The sequence below is a fragment of the Argiope bruennichi genome, chromosome 3 (genome assembly GCF_947563725.1).
Source record: "Argiope bruennichi chromosome 3, qqArgBrue1.1, whole genome shotgun sequence".
Classification (NCBI taxonomy): Eukaryota; Metazoa; Arthropoda; class Arachnida; order Araneae; family Araneidae; genus Argiope; species Argiope bruennichi.
The window spans coordinates 52,993,554-53,014,147 of NC_079153.1; the positions used below are offsets into that span (position 1 = coordinate 52,993,554).

A 20,594-nucleotide genomic window follows, 5' to 3' on the forward strand; every position below is an offset into this window, starting at 1 on the left:
CGGCTAGTACTTATAATAAAGCTCAATGTGTGTGTGTGTGTGTGTGTTGGCGCTCTACAGGCCAGACCGTTTGACATACAGCTACCAAATTTGGTACATGTATACCTTGGAGGTTGGGAATGTGCACCTGGGGTTTCTTTTTCGAATTTTTAATTAGAATTTTAATTATTAATTAAAAACTAACTTTCCCGCCAAAAAAATCATCCATTTTCCCCACCGCCAACTTTTCCGCCAAAAAAATCTTCCATTATCTCCAGCGCCAAACGAGAAACGCTTCAGTTTTTTTTTTCTCCCAACAGTAATGAGGCTAGGGTTAAAATTTTTCGGCGGATTATTTCAATCGGTTCTGTTTATTTTCTTAATGTTTGATGCATTTAAAATTAAACATTGTTAATGAATCAATCTTTCAGATTCATTCTGAAGTACTTTTGAATTAAAATAAAACAGAATAAAGGAAATTAAAAATTTCTAATCCGCATAGCGTTACCCCAACTGGCGTAGAAAAAATCACGTATTTGCGTTACGTAACCGGCGAAGAAAATTCACGCATGCGCATTCTGTTCTGATTGTTGCCATGACAACGTTGGATGATTTAAATTATTTTTGGGTTAGTTGCATGCTTTTGTAAGTAAATTGTATTTATGTTAGTTATATATTTTTTGTATATGCTTATAGTTTTAAGTACATCGTTTCTTAAGTAGTTTTTTTAAAACCTGTTTTCAACCGTTTATTTTACACGATTCGTTTTATTTTCTTAGTGTTTGATGCATTTAAATTTAAACATTGTTAATGAATCGATCTGCTCATAATGAATCTAAGAAAATTTTGTTGACCAACTCTTGAGATATTACATAAATTAGCAAAGATATTCTTTAGTGCCCATAAAGTTTAAACGCTGAGTGACTCTATTTTCAGTAATCAGATTATAAAAAAATGCTTTGTTTCAGTAAAAAATATTATTATATTATTGAAGATAAATTCTTTCCACTTTAATTTAAAGCATAAATTCTACGGGTGCTAACAAGAAATGAGAGAGATACATATTACGTTATGACTGAAGGCCTTTATAATATTATGAATGAATTATATGATAATCAAAATTTGAAGTTTTAAAATATTTTGATGAAGAAGCTATTAAAGTAGAAATTGCATAAAATATTTAATTATTAAAATTTTAACGAACATTAAGATTGGCGAACTGGCTGGTCGCCAAAGGCGGCTAGTTAAATTAAAATAATACAATTAAATGGTTTTTTTAATACCTTGATGTTAATTATTTTGGTAAACATGCTTGATAATTTTTCTGCAATCGTGCTTATTTACGATTAAGTGAATGGAATGACTTGTTTGGATCGCATTTACAACGTTATTGCAAAATAGACATTTTTTAAATGACATTAAATTTTTAATAAAAGTAATAAATAATACAAAATGGATTGAATGCCTAATTAAAGGGAAATACAATTATTTATATGTACCGTATGATTATAACACGGAAAAAAAATCGATATCCAATGCTTTTGTTTCACAGTCATATTTAGTTAATATAAAATTAATCACTATAGATCAAAACTTTTAAAATGACAGTTTCCAAGTGAAATTCTCTAAAAGGATTACAGGGAGCAAAAACTCTCAAAGGTTTTTTTCTTCAGAACCCTGTACAATTGTGAGAAAATATAATCGAAATAATCGATTTAACTGAGAATATATAACTGTTTTTAAAATCGTTTTCTTTTTAGTTAAAATTTATTAACTAAAAATTAAAATTAACTAAAATTTATTTTTCCTTTTTTTAACTTTGAAATCACGATAAAAATTTTCTGACAAAAATCGAGTCACGAATTTTGCTTCTTAACGGAGAGAAGTCATAAAAGATAAAATTTGGAAATTCTTATTATTTGTTCATTTTTAGACATTTAATTTTTACTGAATAATTGCTCTCAGCCACTAAAGAAAGTTCTCATTGAATCAGCAAAACATCGAAATTTCTTCTATTTTGCCCATTGCCGCATCTTCGAGAAAATCTAGTACTCCAGAGTTGATGTCAGATCTCTCTGTAGCTATGTTTTTTTTCAAAAGCGATTCATTGAGCAATACAAACTATGCATGAAAAAATAATGTAAATACAAAAGATTTAATTTTGATTTTAAAATAGTTTTTCTAGTAAATTATTCAATATATCAAAGCTTGGTGAATACTTTTTCAGCATATTAGTTATATCAACAAAAACACAAAATGTGAAAAAAAAATGCGATTCAGAATAATTAAAAATGTGAAGATTTTATTTTAGAAATCGTGCTTCAATCCAAATAAGTAAATGTAACGCCTTGTGTTTCCTTTCTTTTTTTCTTTTTTTTTTTTAAAGTAACTGTATTATCAAAATATGAAGTTCTTACTTATTAATAAAATCAACGGCTCTATTCTCACGATTACTTTAAGAGGAATAATTATACAGTTGCCATTTATTTCTCATAATTATATATATTTTTACCTATTTTTCCGGTAAATCGGTTGCAGACGGGATTATTGCTGAGGTCAGGTCTGCTATTTCCCACTCTGACGATCACCGTGGCCGGAACGCCGTTAGCTGCGAAGGAAAGAAGTTCAATTCACAGTATTAAGAACTTGCACATGGCAATGAATAAAAGATAAATTTAAAATAAAATTAAATGTTGATTGTTAAATATCAACATTTGACATAATAGAACAGTAATACACGAATGAATGAAACTAATTTTTTCAAGTTTCCTATATAATTCTTTTGTTGCTGGTTGTGCATAGTATATCTGGGCTCTAGATTTATCATTTCTGGAATACTGATGGCGCTCAGAGAACTGCTGCGACTAACACGTTTTTACCTACTTTTGGAAATACTCAACACTAAAATCAACAAAAATATGTTAAAACTTCAGATTTGATCTTTTTTAATTATAAGAGCATTTTGATAAGTAAATACTAAGTAATTCTAATGATAATTGCTAATTTGTATTGCTATAAAGGATCCATTTGAAATTTGGAGGAACTTTTCATTTAAATTAAAAGTTATGAACAGTGGAGCATACCTGTGCATGGTTAGTATTGGAGACTCGTGCATATTACTTAAATTTTACTGCTTTTAAAATTAATTTTGAATAATTTAATTATTAATCAATAAAAAAATAAACTTTTTGATTTGATGTGGATAAGTCTTTTTTAATTAAAGAGGCTGTAATTAATTAATTGATAACTTTTAATTAAAAAAATTAAGCTTCAAAGTATTTCCGATTAGTTTTTTTGCATTTTTCCTCTCACTTATAAGGGGTTTTTTTTGTTGGGGATGAACAATGAAAAAAAAAGCATGAAGTTTTGAGGTTAAAATAAGAGTAGGTATAAAGAAGCTGCAAAATTAACAGAATAGAATACAATTGTGTCTATTAACCTTTGGGTCCGTTGGTCTGACAAAAGGAAGGGTGGAGTGGAAGGGTTAATTAAATACTAAATGATATGCAACTTAATTTGGCTAAGTGAAAGACTGGAAAACTAAATAATGAGAAAGAAAACTCAGTCAAGGCGAAATGTAATGAAAATGATAAATGTAAGTAATTTGAAAGAATAATAATAAAAAAAAAAGATAATTTTAAGCATTAGAATTCTATAAAAGAATAATGAAAAAATTATCAATTAAATAAACTAAAAATGCAATATTCCTTAAATTTTATATTATACCAGATAATTAAAATGACAATATTCTCAATATTTTACCGAATTAAATAATTAGCTACCAACGATTTTGCATTTCAATATAATCTACAAACAAGAATCAAAATCTTCAGTAAATATTAAAGAATATTTGTAAACTTTCACTGCTTTAAATTTTTGTGCAGATAATTTTCGAATATATAGAAAAAGTGGCAGGTTTTTAAATAAAATTTTCCGAGAAAAGCAGGATTTTACAAATACAATCTGGGTAATTATTAATTTGCAGGTTTGCTAAATATTTTATTTCATAAATAAAAGTAAAATTTAGTAGATTTTTTTATTTCCTTTGACAGTCCAAAAGATAGAATTTAAATCCACTATATTCCGTGTAATTTCTTAAGTTTGCATGCACAAACTGATTAAAAAAAGATTCCCTTACCACAGCAAGATCTTCCAAAGTCTACTCTCACCAGTTGAACCAAAAATGGTTCTAAAAGGTTGACGTACCACCAAGGTGCGTCTTCGACTTCGGTAAGGGTGCAGGTGTCGGCCCCATACGTGCGACTCGTGGTTCCATCCACTGCCTTTTGAGGCACACCTTTGGAAAAGATGGATGATTGCATGGCTGCTTTACCCGCTGCCACATTCATCACTATAAGGGAGAAAAATAAAAATAATGCATCTAATCATATTTGAGATATTAATTTCTTCCCAAATGTTGGGTATTGATGATGAAAATGGGTTGTTTCAGTAAAATCCGTATACTGGTAATATGATCGAAATTTTTGTTTTCATTTATGGCTTACAATAGCAATGTTTGAAATACATTAATCGCTGACAATAACATAAAATTTGTTTTTAAAATAGGAGAAAGTGGATACTGACACCGTCGGGGTCAAACAATATCCAGTTGGAGTGGTATGAAAATTTAGAGAGAAGGGTTGAGATGTCGTTATCATAATTATCACTTCTTGTGTTATTTAAAAATGCAACGTTAACTTGGTCATTTGACCAATGCATACAAGCATGACTTCTGATCGCAAATCAATATCTATACAGTAATGGCCATTTTATGAATTCAGCTTTCTATTTTTCGACATATTTTATATATTTTACTTGCTATGAATGTTTTAAGACTAATGATTATATCAAAGTCAACTCGAATTTCACTATCACATGAGTAATAAAACCATGTTAATTATTTCACTGTCTATATACAACTCGTTTCATGCTGCATTGTGAAATTGAGTCCTTTTCCTTCATGCAATGTATATATTGGATTAAAAAGTTCGATAGATGAGGTGAATTTAATATTTATTATATGAACATGAACTGATCTCATTATATAAACCATATCAATATGACTTAAATAACGCTTTCTTTCGAACAAGATTTTGAAAAATTTGTTTTGAACATTATTCTGACACGTAAAATGAAAATCCTACCGCTGGTTCTTGGAGAGATAAGCTCAAAGAACATACCATTAAATGTCAAAAGATTTTATTTCTACTAATATTGTAATAAAGGAAGTAGGATGTGTGTTGCTGCTTTACAGGAAAGACTGTTTAATTTAGAACTACCAAATTTGATATAAATATATTTAGGAGACTAGGAATATGTATGCCACAGATATTTTTCGTTTTGAAATTTTAAGTACAATTTTCAGAGAGCATTAAAAAAACTAAACAAGACTTCGGTCTTTTCCTGCAATAAATCTAAAAAAATATTATTGCACAGAACTGATTGCTACAACATCTAAAAAATTGTCTTTGATAATATAAATGAGCCTTGCAATTTTTTTTTTCCTTTTGCATTTTAACAATTTTTTAAAATATTTTTTTTGCATAATTTATAACAACTAATTCCATTATTCTAATGAATTTCCTACCGTTTTCATTGTTTCATAATATACTTAATCAGTGCATTTCTTCCATTGTTGAAATCTAAAGAAGAAATATATGTATATATAACGCTAATGTATATGGCACAAAAATTGCTCTTTTTACATGTTATCGAAAACCAATAGTCAGATGTAAACCATTAACATTTTGAGATTGTTCCGTAAACATCTTTACAGAATAATTTAAGACTTCGCTAATTAATGAAGCAGAAAAGTATTACTAGAAATGCTTTGGATAAGACAGACAAAAAACTCTATTCACTCGGAGAAAAAAAAAGACGTAAAAGAAATCAAGAAACAGGAATCTAACTTCAATCGAGCGCGAAAATGGGTTTAATCATTGTTAGATGGGAAATTCGCTTTTTCTTACCTATGGAAATGGATGACCATATATCTTTCAAAACTAATCTCACAAAAATGACTTCTGCATTATATTATTTTAAAACGAAAGATATATTTTTTAATTGTATCAATTTCATTCCTGTTTCATCAATTTCATGTGTTATTTAATTTTTTAAACGTAAAACGCAATTAAATTTTTTTTACTGCTATGAAATTTCAAGTCGTCTATCAAAACAATTCAATCGGGAGCTTTTGTTTATGATAAAATTAAGATTTAACAATTTTTAATTGGAAAAGAATTTCAAAGTAGAGTTTTCACTTCCGTTTTTATTTCATAGTATATATATATATATATATATATATATATATATATATATATATATATATATACTTCTGCATTTGCTTTTTATTAACTTAAAATAAAATTTTTAGGTTTTATCAAACAAGGTAAAATTTAAAAATAAATGCATTGAAAATGAAGATTTGACAGCCTAAAACGTCAATATGGGAAGATAAGCTGGTCGCCAAAGGCGGTTGATTCGTTAATTATCTATGCAGCTTGTATGAGGAATAAAAAAAGTGAAATTACAATTTCATGGAAAACAACAAATAATTTTAAATAAATAGCCTTCATATTTTACACAATAGCACTATGATGGCATAAGACTAGATTCTATTAAGACAATTCATGTGTACAATAAAAAGAACAAATATGAGATTATTAAAATAGCTCAGCTTTAATTTATGTCATAATTTAATGTTTAAAAAAACTTTGTTGAAAGAATCGTGCATATCAAATTATGGTTCAGAGATTTTACTGAAATCCATCACGATCAATATTTCCAGAGAAAAGTTGGTCTAATAAAGTGAACAGTTTACTGATAAATGACATTATCAGTGGATGAGATTTCTCCCCTTAGAGAGAAGTAAATTTTAAAAGAACCACAGAGTTTACTTGAATCAACTCGTGCTTTTTAGGATGAAATCATGGATTAACATAAAAGTCCAGGTGGGGTTTTGTTTTTTATAGTTCACTTCATGCAAAAAGAAAGCACCATTTCACTGTCAGTCCATCATTTGTGTAAATTTCTTATAACTAAAAAAAGAAAAGGGGGAAAATGACCTTCATATTGATGTCAAATATCGCTGTCAGTCATGTTCCGAATATTTTTTCAGTAGCAGAGAGAGATAAAAGAAAAAGTATTATTTTAACATATTCGTGCGTGCGCAATCAGTGAAATTCCTGTCTGCTTTCTCAAACATAGATAATGCCTGAGGGTGCTGAATTCGTGAAAACCAGCCCACTTTAGAACTGTCGAAAGTTAGAATCTAAAGAGGGTTTGTTTATAACTGTTAAAAGTAATGAAATCGTTGGAGCGAAATAAACATAATAAAAATAGCCTTCGTGTGCTCGCGGAATGATTTAAAACTAATGAATGCGATGACAAGCGTTCTATTTAGATGTCATAGAATTCGTAGTTTTGATGTTTAATTCGCAGCTTCTGATGCATGAGAGAAAGCTATTCAAGGCTTTGATTTTAAATATAAATAGCATTCGATTAAAATCGCGTGTTTGTCCTTTTCAGTTTTCTACATCTGTCACAGGCGTGAATTGCAATAAGCATAATTTATATGAATATCCGCTTTCATTATCACATTGAAAATGAATCAGGTAATGCAGAAATGAATTAACGTCACTTGATACCTGGAATATTTTTATTCAAACAAAATCAAAACTTCCTTCAATTTTCATTTTATTAAAATGTGCCTAATATGCTTGTAGCTTCTAGACTGGTCAAGGCATTTTCAATTATTTTCCTAATAAAAAAAAAATTAACTACTGTACACTCCCGAGTATCCAGCTTAATGTGGCAAAAGGACTGACCGATAATAAAAAAAGCCGGATAGGTCGGAGTTCTTTGAATTTATTTCTTTGCCCACCAATACCAGGAGACAGTTTTGTATAAAAACATTGTTATAATATATATTTTCTCACTTCTTATAGAGTACTAAGACATCCATTTATCTCAATGTGAACGCAGCCACAGCCTGGTGAATCATAGTATCAGTTGCCGGTAACGCGTCGAGTTAAAATAGAAGGCTCTGTACTGGTAGTTTATATATGTTTATATACTGCACTGCACGTTTCAAGAATTTATTAGAGAAAAAGTAAATTAAAGGATCTAAACTGTTAGCATTTTAACATAAATTCTGTAATGCCCAACTTAAATGCGGAAAACGTAAGCAAAACATTGACACGAACCGTAGGGCTAATTTTTAAGAAAATTGACCCCAAACTGATTTTATTTTTCTCTGATAAATGATTACACTATATGAAAAGGTAACCATAAAATAAGAGTCAAAACTCACAGTTTTAAGGTTTTGAAAAAGTCCTTAATATATGACTTAATAGAATGCCTTGCCTTTCTCATTTAATTGCGATAAAAGAAAACTATGCCGGATAGTACGGAAGCCGGATAATCGCGAACCGGATACTGGGGAGTGTAATGTACTTTCATTAAGTTTCAAGAAATGTCTGTTAAAACCTTCTTTATTAGTGAGCAAAATTTGAAATATAAAGTGCTTAAAATATAATCGTATACCATATTAACTATTGATGGCTACTGGATCAGAAACGAAAAATATATTCAATAGCAGCTTTCAATAAAATGTAAAAATAAACGCATTTTTCAAAAATATTTATTTGTTTTTAAATCTAAAAATATTTTTACATAAAATATTATGATACAAAAAATTCTCTTATGACCTGCAACTTTAATTCAAAAGGGAATTTCAGCCGTGCAAAACAGTTGTTAATTAAAATGATTTAAATATCTGTAGTATTTTATTAAGGATTACACTAAAGATAAAGTAATCTCTCTCATTATAAACATAAATAGGTAATAACTAGTTTTTAATTAATAAAAATTCCGATATTTTCATGAACTTTCTAATGTTCCATTGTGAACGAACTTTGATGCATATCTGTCGAGTGATTTTGACTTTTACTGCGTACAATCTATAAATATTCACTCTTTTAATTAAGCATATTTCGTGTATTTCATATTACTCAGCAAATATGGTCGAATTACAAATGAGTATATGGTTATTGTGTTTAACTTCCAGAATGAAAAGATCTTGAATTGTTTTGGGAACTATGTATTTTTTTCTCTGGAAGGAGAGGATGTGATTTTGAATTTTTAAATTAGATGCAATGCTTATAAGCCGCTATACAACATAGAGTAAATATAAATTGTTCTACAAATGAATAGAATTATATGAGCAAACAGCCATTGTTAATAATTTGCGTTGTCCCATTCCATCCTATTTATATTGTCGTCGGTACTCTATTTTGGAAAAACAGATAAGATCTAAGCATTAATAATCAGCAATAATATTAATTTGATTGCTGGTCTATATTCACATATAGTTTCTGAAACTCTGTGTAGTCTTTTTAATAAACGCCGAGATATTTCTGGCATTTACTAGCAACATTTAAGAAACATAACCATTTTTAGGGTTAAAAAACTGTTATTAAATGTCTTAGTTCTTGTTTCATCGCCAACGAAACAAAAAACAATCCAAAGATCGACAGAATAATTTTAAAAAAATGAATGTCAAGTTTTTATTCATTTGAAATTATTTGTTAACAAATTCCACTTAATATTTTTAGTACAGCAATAAAATTTAAAAAAAACCAAACATTATAACATGATGTTTTAATTAGCAATTTACGATAAAAATGAACCTACTGTAATTAAAAAAATAACTTTTAACAGTAATAAAGAAAGAACAGATTCAGACAAATATTTGGGGATACCAGAAAACTTTCTAATGAAGTAGGAAATGATTACAAGAGCTTTAAGTTATACATTTAGTTCATTATACTCAATCCAAAGATAACCGTCTCTTACGTCAGAAAAAAAAAATATTCAGCAACCCTCAGCAAACAAAATATCAAAATAAAAAATTAGACATAAAAATAAACCAATAAAACTCCTCACAATTATATCTTTTATTCAAAAACAGGATTCTCCACATTCTACCCTTACAAAATTACATTCAAGTACCTCACACTGGCTATTTTGTTGTCACGAAAACACACTGCTCTCTTTTAATTACACCTTTGATTCGGAAACGCAATACGAAGAAATCCACCAATCCCTGCCGTGAACCGGAACTCCCTCAACCTCTATTAAAAGTCTCGTATAATCACGACTCCGCCAACTTGAGGTACACACATTCCTAATAACCCACGAGTGGGAGTTAAAAACAAATCACTTCATTAGACGCGCTGCAGCGTCAGGGTCAGTCGAAAGCGTTTGAATAAAATGAAAAATGGCAAGATGCATACATTACTTTGTATGTGCGGTGTGTTCGGACATTTTAAAGAGTGGCAATTAGGCTTATCGCTGAGGCATGGATGTTGCGGTTTTTGCTCTGAACTGTAACAAAACAAGGTTCTTTTGCGGTGGGTAGGTTTATTACTTTCGAAACGTGATGTATCATGTTGTATAGAAATATGCTGTTACAATAACTGTGGTGACCAATTTTGGACTCAAGGAATAAACAACCGCAAATGTCAAAAGTTAAAATCACTATCTTAGCAAATTGATAAAAACGAATGATTATCAAACAATATTTAATAATAATAAAGATGAATGTGTATACGCATTGGGGCTGAAGAGGCTAGACCGGGAGTTACCAAATTTGGTATAAATGTACTTAGGAAAATTTTCATGTGCATTTCGTGGCAATTTTTAAAATTTTTTATTTATAATTGTAATGAATTAAAAATTAAGCGAATTATCGTCCTTTTCCACGCCAGCTCTCGAAAATATAATTATAAAAATCTGATTTTTATACATTTTTAAATTTAAAAAAAAGTCTTTTCAATAATATAATTGTGGAGCAAATATTTCCTAAATTTTGACAATTTTTGGAAATTAGTGTTTTTTTTACATAATTCCTAATTAAAAATTTCATTTTTAAACTGAAATTAAAACTATTTTCAGTATTTCTTCAAATTTTTAATAGCGCGATTTTCTTTCGTTGTTGAAAATTAGACAAGAAGCATTTCGTTTTTTCGTTTTCGTTTATGTGATTAATGTAAGAGATAAGACGTTGAAGTTAAATACCACAAAAGTTAGAAGAGAGATTAACTGGGCAGTTACTTTTTTAATAGCCTTCTGGTGTCAGGATATTTAATTCCATTATGATGATCCATATAAACGACCAACAGAACTATTAAAATAAAGACTTTAATGCCTACCACAATTAAGTGCTTAAAAATTTCTTTGTGGGACGAATCATGGACATTAAGCTATGCATAAGCGATTCAATTGGTAATAAACACTAAAGGTATTACTAATAAACCATCTGGTCTCCAAAGGCGGCTAATTTTTAAAAAAATTACTTAAATTACTCTTTAATAATTACTTAAATTACTTTTTAATTGGTCATAAGAAAATGTGAGATTACTGATGGAGTTCTTTTCATGGGGCAATACAGTCTCCTGATAAATACAACTACCCCTATCATATAAGGTTAAACTTCATGTCATCAAACCCTATGTTTGTGACTTTATGTGATATTTATCCATTCAAGACGGACTATGAACCCCAAAATTTATTGAGAAAGCATATCGTAATGGATGCGCAGTATAACCAAAAATACGGTTCTTGCGCCATTAAATCACAAACAATCGTAATGGATATTCAAATATTCTCCCAATTATATGGTGTATGTAGCATTTTTAATATTATAATGCTACTTTATTAAGTTATTCTCCAGGAGGTGCACCTCACATATAGGGATTAAGCTGCCGGATAATTAAGAATATTCTTGCTTCACGGGGGCGTATGGAAATGGTGATTTTGCCTGGTTAATGGATCTTTTGACGATTATGAGTTACTGCGTGTCGAGTTCATTATTATTCACGCCGTCCGATTCATGCAGTCTTATCTCTAGATACTTTGGCAGGGCGAGGGTAATTCCTTTCGTGTTAATCCCATCACGAATCTAAAACTGAAGGCTGTGTGAACCACAAAGGCTCTCGTGGTAATTTCAAACACGAATTATTATTCTAGAAAACCGTGCCGCATCGTGTTTATTCAGAGCAGTGCTTACTTGGTAGATTCGTATTGTTTCTCAAAATTATTTAAAGCATATGTACTTCTGACAAAAAACACTCCATTCTTCAATTAATTCTCACGGTTTTCTTTCAAAACAAACAATTTTTAGATTAATATTTTCTGTAATTATTTAAAAGTTTTAATGCAGACTTGCACCTGCATAGTAATAACTGTCGTTCGATTTATTTTAAATTTTGTTGCAACAAGCGAAAGAGGCTTAAAATATTCTCATCCATAAAACATGGATAGCATTTTGTTTCTCACTGAAGAAGGGGAAAACTACGTTCCACTTCATTTTATGAGTTATTTATGGCAGAAACGAGGCTAATCCAGTTCAAGCCACCGCAATAGTACATGCAGGATGCGCTCTTAAGTTACGCTCCTTCAGATTCAAAAGCTGCATTTCTGGCTTCATGAAAGAAAGAAAAATAAATAAGGCCGAAAATAATTTCACGGCTTCATACCAAACGTGTCACAAAATAAGTGAGAATGATCGCCCTTTGTTAGGTTCAGATATTTTCGCGCGCTTCCTAAGAGTGCCCATTTAGTGCGTAGTTTCTATATTTAGTAAGCAATACCTCTTCTATTTGTCTGATTATGTTAAAAATTTGAATGGGCCATTAAAAATTATCCTGTTAATTAGCACACGAACGTTCATCTGAACAATTTTGTAAAGACAAGGCTTAAAATTTTGTTTTGAATAATTACGTTTGCAGGCAGATTCAAAAAAAGAGTTTCATTTTCGGATTGAAGGAGATTAAAATGTGAACATGTACCATTTTCGTTAAATCAAGGTAGAATATTTTGACTATTGCAAAAAATTCTTCTTTCATTTTGTCTTATTTTCTATACTAGAAATCAAAACTAAGCTTAGGCAGTAAGATTTTTTTTATATAAAACTTATTGCATGTTCCTATATTGTTTAGATAACAATGGCATTCGATACAGGCCATGAGTTTGATTTGCATAAACTAAATGTTACGAGAGTATCTGCCATGTTTGTATACGAAAACCAGCATGAGTGGTGTCTCCCCAAACTTTTCTCGCATACCTTGTAAAAGTTGTTATGAAAGAAAACGCCTTGCTTGGAATTGGCGTAATAGTTTCGAAATATTCACCTTTGGTGTGAATTTAGCATTTTTACTCAATCTATCGTGTTATCCTTGGCGATTAATCTCTGACATGCGGTTAATAGTATCCGAAAATCGAATTTGGGTTTTAGAACATGCTTTTCTCAACCGATTGAAACAAAAATTTGACACAAAACTGCACTTGTAGTCACGAAATCCCATAAATTTGATATATTTAAGTCGTTGCTTTTTTTAAGCATTTGCATCGCGTTTTCAAGTTTTTGAAAGTATACAGACAGTAAAGACGTTGTTGGATTTGGCTCAAAATTTGACACGTGTCTGCATTATAGATGTCAAATCAGCGTACCGAATTTTATCTGTCTAGCTCTCTCTGCTTTTTAATAATCGTGTTAACTTATATTCGAGCAGTCGTACGTCCTCTGGACAGATTCTACTCAAAATTGGAAAGACATCTGCAAATTTAGTGTAAAAACCGTACACCAAATTTCAACTATCTAGCTCAATGCATTTTTTAGTTCTTTGTTACAGACAGCCAGGCATTTTCCAAAAATGTGTTTTTTGAACTCGGGAAGATCTAAAACGTGGAGATTCCTCAAAGTCTTGAATTCGAATATTCTGAGGATTATTAAACATTCTCTATGCTACGTCTACGAAAAAGTAAAAAAAAAAAAAAAAAATTAGAAACAATCACGATTTTCTTTATTTCATACAACATTCGAATGCTGGACGTGTGAATTAACATTTAAAATATAAAAATTAGTCTTATTTTTTAATTAAAAATAGATACTGGCAATATCCAACCAGTTCCGAAACTTTATAGCATTCCCCTAAAAAAAGATTTTATCTCTCTCTCCAAATGTAAATTGTGGATCTTAGGTAAGCGGAGTTGATTTCCCCCCCCCCTTCCTTCCATCCGACTCTTGCAAAGAATGACAGATCCCACCCATGAGCAATTTTTGCTTAAAAATATTGTGAAGAAAAACTAAAATGGATTTTCGACGTCTTCTTTCAGCTGAGGGAAAGAAAAATCTGACACAGAACTAAAATTTTAGAAGAAAAATCGCATACAAATTATATTTAAAACATTGCGGGTTTTTTTTTTTATGTATTGTGTTTATACTCGTGCTAAAGCACAGACCGATAGTTGATAATCAACCTAATTCAAAATTTAATACAGACCTACACTTTAGATGCTAAAACTATATGCAAAATTTTATTCAACTGGCTCTTTACATTTTGTAATTATTGAGTTTTCGAATACTCGAACAGACAAACTTCTTCTGAATGGATTTCGTCCTTTTAAAAGATTGTGTTAAGGAAGCGCACCATATTTCATCTATCTAGTTCAAATGTCTTTTATTAAATTACGTGTCAACAGATAGAAATAATTCCAAAAATGTGCTTTTCGAAATCAAAGACGTCTCAAGTGCTGAAATCCATCAAAATCTCAAGATCGAATTTTTTGACGATTACAATTACTTTCTTTTCTTATATTTCTTATACAAGAGAATAAAAATATTAATTCAAAAAAAATTTTGAAGAAAAATGTACTTATAAAATTTTTAAAAATATATATGTTTAAAGAAATTATTTTGAATAAATTATAACTATCCCATCCCTTAAGATGAACAAAAATGATATAGTGTTAAAAAGAACGGAAATTATGCTACTTTATGATAAACCGATACCTTCATTACCGATATTACCGATACTTTCACTATCGAATTTTGATTTGAAATAGCATATTCTATTATCTAATCAGATAGTTAAAATCGGAACAATTTTTTTCTTCAAATGTTTGGCATGTAGAAGCGCCCCAGAAGATTTTTAATTTAAAAAAAATCAAAGTTTAATTTCCTCTTTTAGCTTAACTACTTTGTTTTGATTTTTCGGGTTTTGGAATAAACAGCCATTGTTTTGTTCGAAGAGCTTTTTTTGTTGTTGATAATGAAACTAGCAACTAACGAGTCGGACATTACCAAGCGCCATGCCAATCCGGAAGCATTATTGCGAATTGAAAAAGAAAACATTGTGAGAGAGGAAACAAGGTCATTCACTGCTGATGGGAGAAAGCTTAACACTGAACCTATGTAACGGGATTAACATGTAACATTCATGCATCATTGCCTAGACAGATTACTAAGTAAGTTTCAATACTAATTTACAGATACGATAGTCATGAATGTTTGCAAAAAGCAGCGACTGGTCTTAACCATCAGTCTCCTCTAGCTCTGTATAAATAGATTTAAGAAAAGAATCAAATATTGACTTGTATATTCCATTTGAACGTTAAAAAAAAAATTCCTCTCGGCAAGCTAGAAGGCAAAGGTAGATTCCTCTACAACTAAGTTGCTATCTGACAACATAAATTGTTAATGTTAGAAACAATAAAAAATAGGGCTTGAAAAATCACTTTCCAGCTCTTAACTTCTAAGATATTGCAGGTATCGAAAAACTTTAAATATAAAAGCTTTTCATCTTAATAAGGCGTTAATTTGGCTAACTGGATTTATTTTTCTATCTTCAATATTAAGTTATAGCGAAATAAAAATTTCAAACCCCCACTATTTCCACCCTCTTTCGGTTAGATATAGATTTGCCATTTATGAAGTCGTCCGAGATTTTATATTTCTTACAACCTATTACAAGTCAGTTAAAATCGAAATAAAATTACTTTATTCATCTTGTTCACAGGGATTATGATTGGTAAAACACGGAAGAAATTTTCCCGCAATCTTGTCATGAGAACCATTGCAATATGTAGTCTTCTTTCTATAGGAATCTAGCTAAAAAAACAATCAAACACTGCCGAGTATATTTCCATTTGAAAGTAAAAAAGTGAATCAGTCCCTTAAGTCGGCTGTCAAGAGAATAAAACTAATTAATACTTTATGATTCATGTTATGCACATCTATAATGCGGGAATTGTATTGTTAAAAATGTATGTAACAACTTGGTAGAGGCAACATAAAAAAAGTTGTTGACAAAAATCGCCAATATAAGGAAAAGTAGGATGCAGTAAAAGATAGTTTTGAATTGAACTGATACAATGGGATTAGAGCGGTTCATTTATGCATCATTGAGTTCACTGATTACGATGCAAGATTAACTAATACAATTAAACGAGTCATTAAAGCGTGTAAAAGGTAACGAATCATCCCATCCATTACTCTGAATAAATCCATTTAAGAAAACAATAACTTTTGACGGTGATATTTCATTATTTACAAATCGGAGGGACATTTTAAAAAGAAAGGAAGTGCTGAGATAGATTTTGCTCATGAGCAATACAGGCTCATAATTTATTTATTTATTCAAAAGCGTATAAATATTATCCAAATCGGTAGGAAAGACTTAAAACATGCATAGAATATAACATACGTGGAAAATTTATTACATGGAATGGAATTAAGTACAGAATTTAGATTAAATAACAAGGGAAAAAACAAACAGAGTAACAGAAAGAAAAAAAAAACACCTTCTGGATTACAGAAACTTTTACGCAAATAATAAACACATATGCATGTAAAATTTGCGCTAAAATATTTCAAGAAAAGTACAATGTTATATTCATTTTAGTACGTTTCGATTAGCGCATCGACATGACGCTTGACAAACATGAAAACGTTAAATCGGATTTCTTTGGAACATATCTGGAGTTATAGTTTCCGTTGTGACAATGATTCGATGATTGAGATGGCCGATTTCAGCAATTTCTTCATTGAGCATAGTCTCCATAGAAATAGAAATCCAGAGGAGTAAGATTGGATTATTTCGTCCAATCTATGAGTTGGGGAACCAGATGAAGAAATTACTGTATCAGCTATTTCGCACTTTTTATGTAATATGATTTTGTTATCCAAATATTCTTTCTCGATAATCCTGTAAAATGTATAAGGATGAAATTATAAAGGACACCTGAATCTTAAACTTATTAGTACTCTGTCACAAAGCTAAAATTTTGCATTATTTTACTGTATTTTTTCTTGTTAAATTAGCAGAAAATATCTAGAAACGAAATAATTTATGCACTATGTGCTCGGCTCATCTTTTCTAATGTTCGCTCAGTTTGACAGAATCATACTGTGACTTGGCACAGGAAAAAAAAAGCTACTGTGAGTAAAATAATCTCCTGCTGATGGGAAGTAAAGAGGGGGAGGGATATTAAATCAGCTGTCAACCTAATCTGGCCACGGATCAAAATTGCGAGATCTTTTCCAAAATTCCTTCTGTAGCTTGAAAATAGATTAATATAAGTGCCGTAGCTGGTTCGTGAGTGCTTTGAATAAATAGGCAAATAGAAAACTTAACAACAAATTTATTGCAGATTCGTTCGAGTTACTCTGCTCAGTAACTCCTTCTCCTCCAAGAGCCAACATTCGAATGACCTCACTCTTTTAATTACTCTCGCGCTAGTTATCTAGCGCCATCTATGAATTTTTATTTCCTAACGCTTCAAAATCCAATCACTACAATAAGTAAATTAAATCTAGCAATAGTAAAATCCGTAGGGAATGAATGTGCAACAAACTTTATTCGAAAGGAGTATATTCCTTATGAAACTATGTCCCACAGTGCTACAGGCTATATGAACACTTAACCCCTCAATCGCTTTGCCCGTGCTTCAGACGGACATCGATTTGTCGCTTTTCAGACATAGGCTTAAATTAGGTCATTCTGCGAAGTCATAATTCGATGCAAAAATTATATATACTCCATAAACAGTTTAAGTATTCTACGGATTCTGAGTTGAATTAATGATAGAAAATATCCTCAAAACGGAATATATTACCTAAATAGATGAAAAATAAAAGCAAAAGCGTTAATAGTTAATTTGAATAAGAAAGTATTGAGCAATTCTCTGTATATAATTAGCACTTTTCCTTAGTCCCTTAAACTTATGCTAGATCAACAGGAAAAAATATTAATGTTAAAAAAACTTGCCGAAAGAAGGAAGGAACAAATGAGACGATCGAAGTAATTCAAAATTGTCTTATCTGCAACTGAAATGCCTTCAGTGTATGTATGCATTTACAAATTCTTATGTATCACCGGTGGTAAAATATAGTTTGTGCCATGGATACAACCAAAACTAATTAATGTAAAAAAAAAATAATAAGAATGACTATGAATAATTTATTACGTGGTAGATTGCAAATACAATTTTTCAAAAGGTTTTCCGCACAGTTTTTTCTCTCAATTGGTTGGTTTGTCTAAAACCACTCTAAAAATCTGCCTCGGAAGCTTCTATATGCGAATAACAGTAGAATCATGTTAAAGAAATAATAGTGAGTATCATAAGTGTTTTCCATGCATTAGATATTATCCTGATGCAATCGAAACTAAAGCTTTTACTAACAATTCCTTTTCCATTAGAAATCGTTTTTTTTTTCAGCAAACAATTTCTTAATTCTTGTATGGTCCAAAGTATAAATGAATTTAACCCTTTATACTCGGAAAAGTAATACGATGCATAATTATTCACCTAATACAAATATTTGTTTATTGCTCCGAAAAATAAATGTAATTGTTTTAAGTTGGACTCTCCTGTTTGATTAATCTGCATCTTCTTACTACTCAGATCTTTTAACAATCAAAATTAAATAAATAAAACGTCAAAATGATGCACTATCTTGAATGGTGACCTTGAGTCACCTCTCGAGTGCAAAGGGTTAACTGTTTCGTTATGATTTTTTTTTTGTTGTTGTTGTGCAGTAAATGAGAATTTTGTAAATAGGTTAAAGTAGAGAATTAAATAATCAGTAAATGAGCATTTTCAAATTTTTCGTAACTGCACATTGTTATCGATTAAAAAACTTTTTAATGTTGGTTCTGGTAACAGGAATTATTGCATTTTCTTTTAAATTTATATTAAAATTATAAATATTTTTCATTTTAATGACATTTTTATATGGATTTAAAATGTATTGATTACTAGTTTGATTACTAATGTTCTGATAATTGATATTAAAGAACAGAGAGTGACAAGCGCTGTTAAATAATGCCGATTCCAAATCGGACGATGTACGCGACCTCACTAAATGGAACATAGTTTTAACCATTTCGAATGAAACGGTTATTATTTTATTTTTCGCTTTTGTCTTGTTTGAGATAGCGAACATTCGAGCTTTCTTAAAATTCAGTAGAATTTAAAATATCAAAATTGAAAGTTTATTTGTCCTAAGAATGCGCCATTATAGTTTTATTAACATATTCGAAACGCTTATCTGTCAGATGCGAACAACTCGTACTAATTGAGCGCATCTGAAAGTGATGAGTAATATCCTGTTTATATCAGGAGCTCGTTTATTTATTCAAGGTTCCTTTTCTTTTCTGGAATGGGATCGCGCTGAGTGCTATAACAGAGTAAAACATCATTTAATGCGTATTTAAGGACTGATTAAAATGATATCTAATTGAAAGGACGTATAAGCGAAATTTTAATACACTTTAATATTACTAATTCAAATTCATTTAAAAGTAATAAAGTTAAAAAAGGTCAAGTTTTAAAATAATAAAGCAGTACTAGTATATTTGTATGCAGAGTCGAAAACAATAATTTAAAAATTAAAGATTTATTATAAAGGAAAAAAAAAAAAAACATACTTTCATCACCAGGGGCAGAAGTAGGTATTTTGCTGTCCAAGGCAGTAGCACATTCTGAGTCCTCTCTTTTAATATGAGGGTAAATTTAGTAGCACTTTTTACTTTCTCGTATACGTAGTAAGTATAAAGAAAATATTGTAATTGCCAAAAAATTCAAACTCGAAATTTTGATGAATTTCCACGTTTTAAATTTCCACGAGTTCGAGAAACACATTTTTGGAAAATGTCTGTATGCCATCTATGATAAAGTTAATTAAAAAATTTTTAGAAATAAATGGATGAAATTTGGGGTACGGTCCTGCCACCGAATTTGTATATTTCTATCAAATTTTGAGCAAAATCCACCCGGAGGAAGTCTGTCCATCTGTTCGAATACAAATTAACACGATAACTACAAAACGAAGAGAGCTAGATAGATAAAATTCAGTATACAGATTTAACATCTATAGTGTAGGCACCTGCCAAATTTGGAATCAAATCCAAACAAATTGGTTAATTGTTTGCCGGTTTATACTTTCACAAGTATGTAAAAGCGATAAATTAAAAACAATAAATGAGATATATGAAATTCGGTGAGTGGTTTTGTGACTACAATTGCAACTCTGCGTTAAATTTTAGTTTCAACCAGAAAAAACTTATCTAAAACAAACAAACAAACAAAAAAAAAATCGATTTTCTGATATTACTAAGGCATCCCATTGGTTAACTGCCAAATTCACACCAAAAGTTGATATTTCGTAACTATTGTACGTCAATGCCATGCCAGGTTTTTTTAACAACTTTATTTTTTGGTGTTTTGTGGAGACCACTCCCTTTGGTTTAATATGCAGGTTAGTTGTTTAA

The 20,594-nt window shown here is 30.3% G+C and overlaps 1 protein-coding gene across 1 annotated transcript in view; it reads right to left on the minus strand.

The window, feature by feature from the left end:
* The window catches only part of LOC129964041 (uncharacterized), a 96,013-nt gene that overhangs the window by 24,375 nt on the left and 51,044 nt on the right, over positions 1 to 20,594 (minus strand). Inside the window, exons 3-4 of the mRNA XM_056078708.1 lie at positions 4,118 to 4,330; positions 2,492 to 2,587 (exon numbers count right to left, since the gene is read on the minus strand). Of these exons, the coding sequence (XP_055934683.1) occupies positions 2,492 to 2,587; positions 4,118 to 4,330 (309 nt within the window). The remainder of the gene's footprint in view (positions 1 to 2,491; positions 2,588 to 4,117; positions 4,331 to 20,594) is intronic.